The following is a 14,949-nucleotide window of genomic DNA, read 5'->3' on the forward strand; positions in this document are numbered from 1 at the left end:
CTGCCAGCGAGAGTGATCCCTCTCTGCCTTTTTCTGACACCGCTGTTTGATGGAGATCTGAACCATCCTGACTGATCGCCTCTCACTGATAGCCCAACCGACGCACGCCACCGAGCTCAGAGACCACGTCCCATAATGATCCATGACAGACTTTCTGAGACAAAAGTGTCTCTGTAAAAAAAAAAAAAAATAAATAAAACATCCTGGTTTTTTTTTCCTTTGGCAATGTACAAAGAAATCAGCTTTGAAGGGAAATAAATATACATTTCAAAAAACTAACTTTTATTAAAACAAAAAAACAAAAACAAAAAAATCAATTATTGACTCATTAACAAGATTATAAAACAGTGATTTAGTTACATAAATAAATTGATATCGGTGTATCAAATCTTAATTTCATAAGCATGTATACATGGGTCATTGTAATAAATAAAAAGGGAGAGCAGAAGATTCCTACACAAACAAAAAAATAAAATAAAAACAGCTAGAAAGACTCAGAGGAAATTGTTTCTGAAGAGAACAAGAGACACTGGACAACGTATTTTTTTCACCAAACACACGTGAGGAATTGCTTTGTTAAAGCATGAGTTACACAGCCATTCACTTACTAATTAAGGACACTAAAGCTGGGACCAAGGTTGGTTGTCTCTTACCTCTTAGAACGCGTTTGGTTGTTAGAATAGATCTTCTGTTTGGTTACTTTAAAGCGTTAAGACAAGGCAAGAAGAAAGGCTGCTTTTATCTTTAATCGACACGAGATAGAAAAAGATGCACGGAAAACCAAAATTAAAAAAGAAAATCTGAAATAAACAAGAAGGTAAAAAGGCAAGTAATGATAGGACAGCTGAACATTGCAATGAGACACTGGAAATTCTGCAGTGAATGAAAGGAGAACTGAGGAGACTTGTTTCTTTTTAAATCTTGAACTATTATATTGAGGAATTGAACCTGTGCATAATTATCAACATGAGTCTTGCTGAGTTTCATCTGGCAACTGCAATATGAGGCAGACTTCAGCCAAGACATGTCCTTAAATGCATGTAAGGCTGGACACATAATACATGATACATATTTTTCACCAGATTCATCTCCAATTAGTTCCTGTATAAAGCACATTATAGTTTTTTTTTCCAATAGAACCCCATGGAAAACTAGGCTAGTACAACAGCTTACATGCATAAGTAAGTCCTGTATTGTGTTTTCAAACATTTATCGACCAATGGCCTGATGTAGTCTACCTCCCTCCCCTTTCCATGCTTTCGTCAGCAGGAATGAACAACAATGTTTCGCTCTGCCACCGCCGATTTAACTCAACCTGCATTTCTGACAGGATCCAGCGTCTCAAGTATGAACACATGCGGCCTTGTGAGTCCAAAAAGCCGTCGACAAGGTCAGCCTAGTCCTTCTGATATGTTCTGTTTCCAACAAAAGAGAGCGAGAGAGAGAGAGAGAGAGAGAGAGAGAGAGAGAGAGAGAGAGAGAGAGAGAGAGAGAGAGAGAGAGAGAACATAACACAAAAAGAGAAGACAAAAGAGAGAAAGAGATGGAGAGCGAGAGAGAGAGAGCAAACTACAGCGGCTTCAAGTATTTCACATTACATAGAATACTCTGTATAAATTAGTTAACATATACTTTCAGATCCTCCATATTCAGACATATACTATGGCATATATACAGAGTACAATAAATGCTCGCTCATGTTGTGTCATGTTTTTGCCTTTTTCTTGTAGTCATGTAGTTCATTTGTTCCACCTTTTTTTTTTTTTTTTTTTTTTCCTGTGTAGAGAAATCCCTGAGAACGTTCTGGTTGACAATTACTGAAGGTTCCACACAATGAACTATTAACAGTAGAAAGTCTAATTCCTATGATTCACATGCACAGAGGGAAGTGACACTGGCCTAGTCTGACAATACCATACAACGGTGGGCTGGAGAGAGATGAGAGGGGACAGACATACTGACACATCGTCTGAGTGCCCAAGAGCCAATTCATTTGTGGGGGTGTGTGTAGAAGAACTGATGCTGGGGGGGGGGGGGGGGGGGGGGGAATGACGTACAGCAGAGCCGAGCGCAGGAATCGGACTCATAAGTTTCCTCATAACTTTGAAACCCCTATTTAATTAACACTGTTGGCTATCACGGATGATAGATATCGTGACAGCCAAAAACTGGGAGCAGGTTCAATAGTGCGTCATGAGGTAGTCGTCTGCCTCTGGGTTTCTGCTTCAGCTAGAAAACTCAGCTGTATCCATTACTAAGTCAAATCTGGGCCGTTAAAAACCACATTACAGTAAAGTAACAATAATACTCAATATCTTTGTCTAATGTGTCATCGGTGTAGCGCCTGCATACTGTCCTCTGTGGAGAACGGGTACTCATTATGGAGGTGGGTAAGATTACAACCATATCAACAACACGAGTTCGCTAAGAGCTTTGTTGTGTGTAACGGAGCTAATGTCTGGAACCCAGAGAAAACTAATGGCTGCTCAAGTGCTGCTGCTGCTGCTGCTGCTGCTGCTGCTATGTCTGGAGAAATGCTGATGGCGGCTTTCTGTCAGTGCTAACCCAAGTTGCGCCGAGCCGAGCCGAGCCGAGCTAAGCTTTGCAGTGCTGCCCAGCGCCCAACCAGTAAGGGCCTGGACAAAGGGGAGGTGCTCTGTGTGGTTTTAAAGCCTTAGATTCTCTTTGAGGATGCCGAGACGTTGTTGTTGTTGTTGTTGTTTTGTTTCTGCTTCTTTCTTCTTTTTTTTCTTTTTTTTTTTTCTTTTTACATGAGCGCTATTGTAGAAGGGCTTCAGCCACTTGACAACATGTAACTCAATATACACTGAAAAAGGGAAAAAAAAAGATGCTTTAAAATCATAAAAATAAAAGGAACCAAAAACTTTTAAAAAGCCATTTCACTTTTCATTTTCCTCTCGCACACATGTAGAGAAATACACACAACATTCACAATGTGACAAATTTCCTCTCTTCTGAAAAATAAAAACACTTCTGTACACATAGTAGTAATAATATTATTAATAATAATAATAATAGTAATAATGTTTATAACAATAACAACAGCAAGAACAATAATACCGCATGTGGCTCTGTTGATTTTTTTCTCATCTTTTCCTTTCTCTTTTTGCTTCATTCTACAAGTCACATCCCTCTTTTTACTTGTCTATTTTATAAGTCCAAAAGAAGTTCAAAAGGCAGAATCAAGTTAATAGAAAAGTACTAGAGTTGGGCAGGGAGCTTTTTGGCGACCACCGGCCTCCCCCTCAGCCGAACCTCTCCCTTACCAGCATCATTAGTTTCTTTTTGCCCTTGTAGATTTGTTTCAGGTTGTCTATGAACTGGGTGAACTGAATGTGTCCGTCGTGAGCCATCATGAAAGTCTCCCGGGCTTTCCCCAGGAACTCGATGAACTCACTGTAGTGGCGCGGGCTGATGTGTGTGAGCCGCGAGTGCGTGGTGTTGATATAGGCCCCGATGGTTGCGTCCAGCAGCTGCCTGAGCGGCGCCTTGTCCAGCGACATCAGCTTCCCAGAGTTCCTGCGGCTGTGCAGCGCCGACACCATGCCCGGCGTGGTCAACGTGCACCGCCGCAAAATGTCAGACAGCACGGTGGCGCACTTCACACTCTTGACCACTAGGGGGATGACAGCAGCCAGTTCGTTCTTGCCCAGCGAGTGGCTGAGCGCGCAGGCCCACAGTACGTCATTGATGGCCGGGTGCGTGTCCTGGTTGTAACTGAGGTTCAGATGAGCCATCGCTAACGTCGCCAGCTTATACGCTCTCATTGGGTAACCACGGTGTTCCATGTAGCGGGCGATAGTGAACAGCTGTGTGTAGCTCATTCCTGTCGCCGCCGCGTCCAGTACAATCTGGTAGGCTGTCTCGAAGGCAATGTGGTCCTTTTCACAGAGTGTAAGAGCAGAGAGGGCGCAGTTCTGGGGGTCCTTCATGGCACACTGCAGGGCGAGGGTGCGAGCGGATGAAGCCAGGTTCTCCTGCTGGTGGCAGTCCAGGTGGAGGCGGACGATAGTGCTGTTGGACATGACGGTGGTGGCCACAATACTGGTGGCCTCTGTGGGGGTGAAGAGGGTGAACCAGCTCTGCATAATGCTGTCCAGTGCGTACACACCTGGCAGACACAAGACGGGACAGAATGAACGGAAAGTTGGAGAACAGACATTCACATCTCGCACCTCTTTGAAACAAACCCAATCATGCAGCCGGGGTGACTCACCAACTTCAGTGGCACATGTGACTAACCAGCGCACCATCTCTCTCCTCCTCCAGTTTAACGTGGACAGAGTTATTCTCATCACCTGAGGAAGATGGAAATTAACGGAGCGAGGGAAATGACAGGTGAGTCGCAGAACAAACACGAACAACAATTAAACTGCACACGGAAAGTGAAATACCTCTTCCGTTCCCGCTAAGGAGTATTTCAAATATTTGCTTTAACTTATTAGACAGTAGACTTGAATATTCAGAAGGGTGAAGATTGTATTACGTCATTTTCCGTGGTTGATTTTCCATTAAACGTATTCAAATCTTTTTTTCTGTTTCAAATTGTAAGCAAAACTTCAGTGAATACCTCCAAAAATACATTTATTGAGTGAAAAATGCAAAAAAGTAAAGACAAATCAGGAACACATCTGTAACAGTTTCCATTCAGAAAACATAAACTCTAAGAAACTCATACTCCGACCTAAATACATAGGCCCTTAGCGAGGAAACAGTAATGTGGCCCTTTAAGTCACCTCTAATCCTTCAACCATCCAGACATGTTTAGGTATTCTGCAAAGCAAAAGGATCCACAGAGTGTAATGATATGGAAGACGTCTCATGGGAGTCACAAGGTCAGGTGATTGCTCTGCACAGCCGTATAATGGCCGTGGAATATGGAGCCATTTTACAGGAACGACGACACCCTATGGTGCACATACTGTTCCCTCATGATGGTCCCATATTCCAAGACAATAATGCCGCAACAACCTTTTAAAATATTCAGTTTCATGAACACCAGGGTAAAATCCTTCCACGGACCCAGCAGATTTCAGCATGACTGAAACATTATGTGTTCACTAGATTTCATCCTCCCGAGCTGTACGATTTTCCCAGTAGGAAAAGGAACTAATATCTTGCTACGAGAAGATTAAAAGGGACTCGAGTAGAAAATTCCCATCACACAGATTGAATGTACCTGCACTGTTAACAGAAGGAGTTTATGTAAATGTGTTTGGTTCTGGTTCATTCGTCTCAAGACTAAAATGGTGATTGCTGTTGATACTGAACCTTCAGATTAAAAAGGCTCGATGTACACACGCATACAGATTTACAACCTGGTAAGACAAGCTTGGAAAAAACCTACAAATAAATACACAGCAGAACCCGTTTCGACAAAGAACAAGTATGCGTCTGCGTACCTGCAGTCCCAGCTCCAGAGAGACTTTGAGAAGCGTTATGTCAGGTAGGCTGTCCATGAGAGTGGCGATCTTGAATGCATCCTGTGCCAGTTTGAAGATGTGAGACGAGGAGTGAATGTTTTTCTGGATGGACTCCAGGACCGTCTCCAGCCTGCGACTGTCACCTACGAAGAATACAAGCACAGGAAGAGTTTAGAACAGGACAGCGATTGCTGCCGTACCTATATATGAAATGATGTGACATTGTGCCTGTTCTTGGTGCGTGTTTGCAAATGTCTGCACCTTTGGCAGCCGTGAGCATGGTGGAGGCCAGCTCACACTGCTGAGACTCTATGTGGCTCAGGGTGAACCAGCGCGGGTAGCGGTTGGGCACGACGGACACGATATGGTGAGGTCGTGACAGGTCACCGGACGAGGCCGTTGACTCCAACACCGGCAACCTGATGGAGAAACACACGGAGAAAAAAAAATGAATCCAAGCTATTCTTCAGAAAACGATTGACTTCATTAAATACACAATATAGAAATAACTATTATTAGATTACTTCAACAATGATCTATTTTAAATTAACATTAACCAGCGGATGAAAACAAGTAATATGTGACAGAGTAATGACAGATGACAGTCAAAAAGAGACCAAAAGACGAACACAAATCATCAACGCCACAGTAAAATCACCTCTTTCTTCATACTGTAACAAGCAGACAGACAGAACTACTGTTCAGACAGAAACTCTTCATTATGATGGTCTGAAAGTGACTTCAAAATGAAAATGACTTTAGTTATCACAGGGGGATTACAGTTAGTCTATCCCTGCAATTTACTTTCAACCTACTATTTAATCACCCAGAAACCAAGGTATAATTAGTATTTTCTTCACTCTAATTGGTCATAATGAAGTCAGAGCTATGCAACACCTGCTTGTGGATGGAGGAGCTTCACTAGTTTGGGTCTCTCATTATAATAACGCTAACAGGGCCAAGTCTTCACAAGCACCATGCACACAACCCGATTACCACTATGGCCGGCTCATCTCCTATTCTGCTTCACTTCCCTTCCCTCTGCTCCCACCTCAGTTTCAAAGGTCTTCTTTCCTTCAAAAGACAGCACAACCTGGCCTTCTCTCAGCCAATCACAAAGCTAATTGAGTCCATGGGGAAATTAAGGAATTCACCTTCCAGCCCTGTAAGGCTGGACACACATCAAACAAATACCAACACACATCAATGAAAAGACCCACAGCGTGCGCACGCACGCGCACACACACACACACACACACACACACACACCTGCCCTTTTGAAAACACATCAAAGCAGCCCTGTAAAAGCAATGTAATGCTAAATGCCAGTTTCAATTTCAGAGCAAAGTGCATGTGATACCGTTGTCACCTGAGTGCAGGCATGCACAAAAACAGCCTCGTCTTCGCTTGGTTTTGCCCAAGAGGGCACATGCAGGGCTCGTCTCTCGGAGAGGGGAGGTGACAAAAACCCAGTCGAGGTGTATACAGAGTGTGAACACTGACACCTGGTGTAAAATAGAGATGTTTGGACGCCCTAGCAACAGCAGGGTTCATTCCACACACATCTAAAGAGCTGCTAAAAGCCTTTACCACACTGGGGCCTTCTGGAAGATTCCTGGGGTGTAGCAAAGCAAAAAAAAAAAAAAAAAAAAAAAAAAAAACGGGCTCTGGGTAAAGATGGAGGCCTCATCAACATTCCTGTCTTTGTTTGGTTTTCACCAGAGAGCCAGAGGCCTCCATTGGATTGGAGCTCGAGAGGCCGGGCCTGCTGAAAAATAACCTCCTCAAAATGTTGGGAAGAAAATCAGCACTGGGCTATTGTCCCATGAGAAACCAAAAAAAAAAAAAAAAAGATACAAAAAAAATCCTCACGGGCTTCTCTAAAGCATTCAACCCAAGCGCAAGTACAGTTTATTCCCAGCCACCGGCGCGTTCTCACCGAGCACCTTGCAACTACTGCAGAACAGTGCATGTCGGCTATAAACACCATCATCTTTGTGCAATAACCCGATATAAACTCTCAACCCAATGTCAACTGTGCTTAAAACACCAAATTAAACTAATTTCTTTACAGCACTGTCATGGCTGGATACAAATGTGCATTATCAACGATATATAAAACACGAACAGAGAGAGCTGTAAGAGGCAATCCATCCCCGTGTTGAGTCAGTGAGGAGGGGGGAGCACCTCCGGTGTCACATGGTTCCTGTGGCACTGTAGCATCCTGAAACATCTGGAAGGGACACGGCAATATATGCAAAGGCGACGTGGTGGAGCGAGGCAGCAAGGAGCCGCAGAAGATAGACCTCATGTGGTGAGGAGATGCAGATGGGTAATCGAATATTTAGAAACAACTGACGGGTGGTAGTTTTAGTCGACTGGGAGAATTAATGATGGTACAGTCTGAATAATAACTTCATCCTGATGCATTCACATGCACATATAGAAAGAACAACATGTATAACAAGAGAAGATGTCGGAAGGAAATGATGATAAAAAGCAGTCCAGCCAGGTTTTACCCAGATCCTGAGGCCCTCCAGGTTTCTGGTCTGCATCACCATGACTACTGACCTCTTTACCTCGTGCTCCTTTCCCCCTCTGACTATAAACACCCTTCACTGTTATAATTTATCAAGCGCACATCTATCAGCTAAACAACACATCCGGTGGAGGACCTCTCCTCTATACACAAGCTCCTTCAGGGTGAAATCTTCAGGATGGCTGACAGGAGGGATCACGTCAAACATGACCACAGAGGTAACCCCAAATTTCAGTTCTCAAGGACCAATAGGACGATTAAAATTACATTTGCTTTGGGTGAAGCATTGTTTTCTACAAAACAAGTACCTTCACATATCATTCACAAGGGCCATGATGAGTTGCTAAGGCCTTTGTACTTTGTACAAGTAAAACTGTGAATACAGGACTGTGGAGGTATACCTCTTTAGATGCCCATCCCCATACGCCAAATGCCAGCATACCACTCATCCAGTAGGTATAAGTCGTTTTCTACCAGTATGATTGGCATAGACTTAAGTATGTCTACTTTCAGTATGATATGAGACACTTTCCCATCTCTGTGCTGCTGCCTCAAATCCTCTGGAAATGGAGCTAAAGCAGACAGACGAGCTGATGGAGTATTTCTTTTTGGGCCGCAATTTGCACTTCAGGGCTGCTTGTTATGGTTGTGTGTTTTTTTTCTTTTTGCGTTTGTGTTTTGCACTTCAGTGTCACTGCCATTTTGGTACCACATTGCATGGTTATTTTTTATTGTATGATTGTTATTACTGTTAGATCCCATCCCAACTAAACTTTTTAAGGAAGTCTTCCCTTTAATTCATACTAGATCAGATCAACATATTTATTGTAACCGGCTATGTACCGCAGGCTTTTAAAGTGGCTGTAATTAAACCTTTACTTAAAAAGCCGACTCTTGATCCAGCTGTTTTCGGAAACTACAGACCAATTTCCAACCTGACGTTTATTTCTAAAATCCTTGAAAAAGCTGTTGCAAATCAACTTTTTGATCATTTACAAAGGAATGATGTGTTTGAAGATTTTCAGTCAGGCTTTAGAGTTCATCATAGCACAGAAACAGCTCTGGTGAAAGTTACTAACGACCTTTTATTAGCCTCAGATAATGGACTCATCTCTGTACTTGTTCTTCTGGACCTCAGTGCTGCTTTTGATACGATTGATCATACGATCTTATTACAGAGATTAGAAGACGTTACGAGGATTAAAGGAACTGCATTAGACTGGTTCAAATCCTACTTATCAGATAGATTCCAGTTTGTCCATGTCAACAATGAATCTTCCAGACAAACAAGAGTTAGTTATGGAGTTCCACAAGGCTCAGTGTTCGGCCCAATACTTTTTACTTCGTACATGCTTCCATTAGGAGATGTCATCAGGAAGCACTGCATCAACTTCCATTGTTATGCAGATGACATTCAACTACATCTTTCTATAAAACCAGATGAAACTAATCAGTTAGTAAAACTTGAAGAATGTCTGAAAGACATAAAGGCCTGGATGACCAAAAACTTCCTGCTTCTAAATTCAGACAAAACGGAAGTTATTGTACCTGGTCCTAAACACCTCAGAAACTCTTTCTGTAATCACTTAGTTACTCTAGATGACGTTGTCTTGGCCTCCAGCAAAACTGTGAGGAACCTTGGAGTCGCCCCGCCTCCAGCTCCGGCCTCTGGCGCAGTCGACGTCCCGCCTCCGGCTCCGGCCTCTGGCGCAGTCGACGTCCCGCCTCCGGCTCCGTCCTCTGGGGCGGTCGACACCCCTCGTCCAGCTCCTGCTGCCTCTGGGTGGGTCGATGCCCTGCCTCCTGCTCCGTCCTCCGGCGCGGTCGATGCCCCGCCTCCAGCTCCTGCCTCCGGCGCGGTCGTCGCCCCGCCTCTTGCTCCGTCCTCAGGCGCGGTCGTCGCCCCGCCTCCTGCTCCGTCCTCCAGGGCGGTTGACACCCCTCGTCCAGCTCCTGCTGCCTCCGGGTGGGTCGATGCCCCGCCTCCTGCTCCGTCCTCCGGCGCGGTCGTCGCCCCGCCTCCAGCACGGTCGTCGTCCCACCTCCAGCTCCTGCCTCCAGCGCAGTCGTCGCCCCGCCTCCTGCTCCATCCTCCGGCTCTGTCCTCCGGCGCGGTCGACGCCCCTCGTCCAGCTCCTGCTGCCTCTGGGTGGGTCGATGCCCCGCCTCCGGCTCCATCCTCCGGCGCGGTTGACGCCCCGCCTTCGGCTCCGTCCTCTGGCGCGGTCGTCGCCCTGCCTCCAGCTCCTGCCTCCGGCGCGGTCGTCGCCCCGCCTCCAGCTCCGGCCTCCGGCACGGTCGACGCCCCGCCTCCTGCTCCGTCCTCCGGCGCGGTCGACGCCCCGCCAACTGCTCCGTCCTCCGGCGCGGTCGTCGCCCCACCTCCTGCTCCGTCCTCCGGCTCGGTCGTCGCCCCGCCTCCTGCTCCGTCCTCAGGCGCGGTCGTCGCCCCGCCTCCTGCTCTGTCCTCCGGGGCGGTTGACGCCCCTCCTCCAGCTCCTGCTGCCTCTGGGTGGGTCGATGCCCCGCCTCCAGCTCCTGCCTCCAGCGCGTTCGATGCCCCGCCTCCAGCTCCTGCCTCCGGCGCGGTCGTTGCCCTGCCTCCTGCTCCGTCCTCCAGGGCGGTCCCCCGAGCCCGTCCTGCCCCGTGGGCGTCCGCCGGAGAGGTCCCCCGAACCTTTCCTGCCCCGTGGGCGTCCTCCGGAGAGGTCCCCCAAACCCGTCCTGCCCCGTGGGCGTCCTCCGGGGCGGTCCCCCAAGCCCGTCCTGCCCCGTGGGCGTCCTCCGGAGAGATCCCCTGAACCTGTCCTGCCCCGTGGCCGTCCTCCGGAGCGGTCACCCCAGGCCATCCTGCCCCGTGCCTGTCCACCTAGGTTTCCCTTCTCGTGTCTTGTGTTGTTGTGGTCCTCCGTCCCTCCTCCGGTCCCCCCTCCTCCCACCCGGTCCGGTCCAGTTTTGGTCGCCGAGAGGCTCCCTTTGAGGGGGGGGTACTGTCAGGAGTCCGGTTTTCCTCTGTTTTGCCCCCGATCCTCTTGCCTCCTGTGTCCCCTCAGTCGCCTGTCTGCTTGTTCTGTGTCCTCCTCTCCTCACCTCCCGTGGCCACGCCCCTCACCAGTCCCAGCAGATGCAGCCACTCACCCCTGAACACCACCTGCAGATGCTGCATCTCCCTGATCACCTCCCCGGACTATATGTACCCTGCCCCTGCACTCCTCTGGCGGTCGGTTCATTTGTTAGTCACCCGTCCATCCTCCGTCCGTCCTGTTCCCGTTCCTCCGGCTTCTGTTCCTCCTGCGGAGTTGCCCTCCCGACTCGGAGGATTATTGACTCCGTTTCTTCCAGCGGTCCTGTCCACTGGTCTGCCGGTTGACCTGCCAGCTGTGTCTCCCCGGATATGTCGGTCAAGTTGCCCTCCCGACTGGAAGCAAGTGGACACGATAGGTGCCGCCTTTTGGTTTGTTTGTTTGTTTTTGTGTTGATTGGAATAAAGACTGTATTTTGGAACCAATACCCAAGTCTGTGAGCCTGCATTTGAGTCCTGGTAAACACCACCACATGACAAGTTTCTCTTCTTTCGTTTGCAGATGTCCCGCCATGGAGATGCATGTCTCTGCCCTGCGCTTGTCATCTCCACCAACAGTTCTTCTCTTATATCTCTATGCTATCCTTTTCTCTCTATGCTGTCTTCTCACCCCAACCGGTCGAGGCAGATGGCCGCCCACCACTGAGCCTGGTTCTGTCGGAGGTTTCTTCCTGTTAAGAGGGAGTTTTTCCTTCCCCTCTGTTGGAGGTTTTTCCTCCCTTAAAGAGGAGTTTTTTCCCTCCTAGCTTATGTGGGAATTGTTGAATTGTTGGGTTTCTCTGTATAATATTGTAAAGTCTTGCTGTAAGGACTTTGATAGGTTATTTCATGGCACTTAACACATGTTGTGATTTGGCGCTATATAAATAAAGTTGAATTGAATTATTTTACACTCAAAATAAATTAATGAATTAATTTTCAATGAATAATCAACTATGGATTTCCAGCATTTTGATTTGAAATGTATTTTTCCATGTAAACATTTCTGGGGCCAAATGGTGAAATGATTAAAACATTCAAAAATCTGTTAAATCAATCAATAAATTATCTGGGTGTATGAGAATGTGTCAGACAAGAAAAAAAGATGTCAGCTACCTGCGAGTGTCATTGGTACAACACTGTCTTTGCTTATCCTCAGACTGCAGTCATGATACCGTGCTGTATTATGGATTATGCAGACGATCAAAGGTTGAGGATTACAGCGAAGATCCAGAGTCATTAGCATTGGAAGATTCGTATCTCATATGGAAATCTCATATAATAACAGGCGGCTGGGATTTGTCTCTTTGGCTTCCAAAGAGTTGAGATAAGCATAGTCTCTGGAGAGTCCGCAAGCTTCTTCTTCTACAGTCAAATTCTGGGCAGCGCGTGAACCAGTAGGCAGCTCCTCTTCTGTTTTTGTGTTGGCCGCTCACACCAAGCCATCACACGACATATGCTGCTCTCACACACACTTTAATTAACCTCTTCCAAGGCGCATAAAAACACATACACTTGAAAATACTCTTGTGGATATGCATTTGTGTATGGAGGCAGTCTGACTTCCTCTCATTTGCAAAAAAGCTGTTTTGAGACCAACTGTGACAGAAGACAAATTGAGAAAGCGAGTGGAAAGAAAAAAAGTGTGTGTGTGTGTGTGTGTGTGTGTGTGTGTGTGTGTGTGTGTGTGTGTGTGTGTGTGTGTGTGTGTGCGTGTGTGTGTGTGCGTGTGTGTAAAAGAGAGAGAGATAGACTTTCTTTCTCTCCTTGTATCAATGATAGTGTTATAATAGGTCCATTAAAATAGCCCTGGTTACTTTACCTCCCCCTCTATATTTAACTGTCTGCTGTCCCGTGGGAGCGGGGAGGTATATGCTATCACATTACACTACGCTACATTACACACATTCATTATGTGCTGAGTAGACACCCCTGGCTCCCAGGAGCACCCATAAGTGGCCATATTATTCTAAATCGCCGGTTTCACACCAAAGGAGTGAGGATGGAGGAGGTGAGGGGAGGAAACAAGAAGGTGAAGGGAAGTAGCAAGGGAGGGAAGGGAGTGGCTGAGTCAGGGAAAACAGGTTTGGGTTCAGAGGCGAGGAGGGGACACACAGCGGCTGGATGTGCAACCTTGAAACCACACAGAGAAATCCAAATGATCTCGTTTTGTTTTTGTAAGCGTGTTATTTCCCTTTCCGACGCCTCCTAAATGGTTAAACCGCCGGAAGGTGTGAACGACGTGTTTGTGGCCATTTTGTTCCTTGTTTGTCCGACTGTGACACACTATGGATCAGGAAAAAATTTTATATAAATAAAAAACTTGTTTTCATTCATTCTCATCATCTGCCAGTTTTACAGTGATGGACTCAGAGAAGCGCAGCTTTGTAAAAACACAACAAGCATCCTTTACACACTGGCCTCTCCCTGTTGGCTCGGCATGTGTACGTTTGTGTGTATATGTGCATGTGTGTGTGTGTGATTCGTCCTCATTACAGCCACACTAATTACACTCTCATTAATGTAATTAATATTCACTGATCCAGCTCCCACTAGTCACAACATCAAAACACAGCAGCGCAGACTGATTAACACACATACACATGTACGCATTGTCCACAGATGAATACACACAGGAGCTTAATATAGAGAGATCACATGGACAACGTAGAGACCCAAAAACAGAACGGCTACACACAGAACACATTAAACCACAGACAATGCTCCACAGTAGATCTGCTAACAATCTGCTAATAATAATCATTATTCAGCCACGATGAGGGGAGCGTGCACTATTTTAGTTGGAGGCATCACAACATCAAACTTTTTTTACTGTTAGAATCAGGACAAATCTGAATGTGATCCACTCGCCTTCTCGTATTAAATGTTTTTTTAAAGGTTTCAGTTAGAACAAATAAAATGAAATTCAATAACTTTTTTATTATTTTTGACAGGATTACAGCAGCACACACACACACACACAAACCATTAAGACACTTACCGCATGGCTCTCAGTGCAATTTTGTACGCCAGTTCAGCGTCATGAGGTAGGAGAGAGGTGAAGAGATAGCGGGCGAAGGTGTGCATGGGTACACTCTCTCTGTGGACAATCTCTCCAAGGCCAGAGTACGGACCGGCTGTTCAAAACAAAAAAACACACACAATAAGTGGGTCTGTTTTCAGTGAGAGATGGAAGATATCACTGCTAAAAGAATTACCGGTCTCGTCAAGTCACAGAATTTTAAGGTATTTACAGAATAAAATGTAAATTTTTGTATTGTTGTATACCGAGTCATGATATTCCTATAGCATACTGAGGAGTGACTGGTCTATCCCTTCCTACCAGGAAGAGGCAAAGCCACGCGGCATTAAAACAGACTGTGACGTCAAAAACCATATGGTCGTGTGTGTGCAGACTTGGCCTCGCGCTCTCTTCCCTCCCTCCCCCTCTTCCTGCACTTCCCCTCATCTCTGGTGGGTTATTTTAAACCCCAACAGACTTCTGAGCCACAAACCACATCACACAGTGGCGCGGCTGCAGCCTCCAGGGGCCCGCAAAGGCCTCAGAGCCTGGTGCTCTATTAGTAACGGAGCCAGAGGTGGGTGGTCGCGCCTTGGGATGAGGCAGGGCTGGGGTTTGGGTGGGGACTGGAGTAGAGTTGGACTGGGCTGGGCCCCTCCAGGACGTGCCACCGCCACCACCCTTTCTCTCTTTTCCCATAACCAAACCCCATTCTGCTCCAACTCCAGTCCTGTAAATGTACACCGTTGTGTGTGCACGCATATGTGTGCTGACACAATACCCCTGGTGTTACTGTGTAAAGAGCTCATTTTGGTCTGGCTCAGAGCAGCTCGGCCTCTATTTGCACCACAAAATGAAAGGATGATAAATAGTGAGACAGAGT

The 14,949-nt window shown here is 46.4% G+C and overlaps 1 protein-coding gene across 1 annotated transcript in view; it reads right to left on the reverse strand.

The window, feature by feature from the left end:
- Nucleotides 1–261: 261 nt before the first annotated feature.
- Nucleotides 262–14,949, reverse strand: part of LOC138215781 (zinc finger SWIM domain-containing protein 6) — a 50,021-nt gene continuing 35,333 nt past the window's right edge. Inside the window, exons 10-14 of the mRNA XM_069178162.1 lie at nucleotides 14,046–14,181; nucleotides 5,706–5,863; nucleotides 5,424–5,587; nucleotides 4,238–4,319; nucleotides 262–4,132 (exon numbers count right to left, since the gene is read on the reverse strand). Of these exons, the coding sequence (XP_069034263.1) occupies nucleotides 3,267–4,132; nucleotides 4,238–4,319; nucleotides 5,424–5,587; nucleotides 5,706–5,863; nucleotides 14,046–14,181 (1,406 nt within the window). The 3' untranslated portion in view covers nucleotides 262–3,266. The remainder of the gene's footprint in view (nucleotides 4,133–4,237; nucleotides 4,320–5,423; nucleotides 5,588–5,705; nucleotides 5,864–14,045; nucleotides 14,182–14,949) is intronic.

The sequence above is a fragment of the Embiotoca jacksoni genome, unplaced genomic scaffold (genome assembly GCF_022577435.1).
Source record: "Embiotoca jacksoni isolate LCO1_2020_lvr unplaced genomic scaffold, fEmbJac1.0.p SCAF_8, whole genome shotgun sequence".
NCBI lineage: Eukaryota > Metazoa > Chordata > Actinopteri > Embiotocidae > Embiotoca > Embiotoca jacksoni.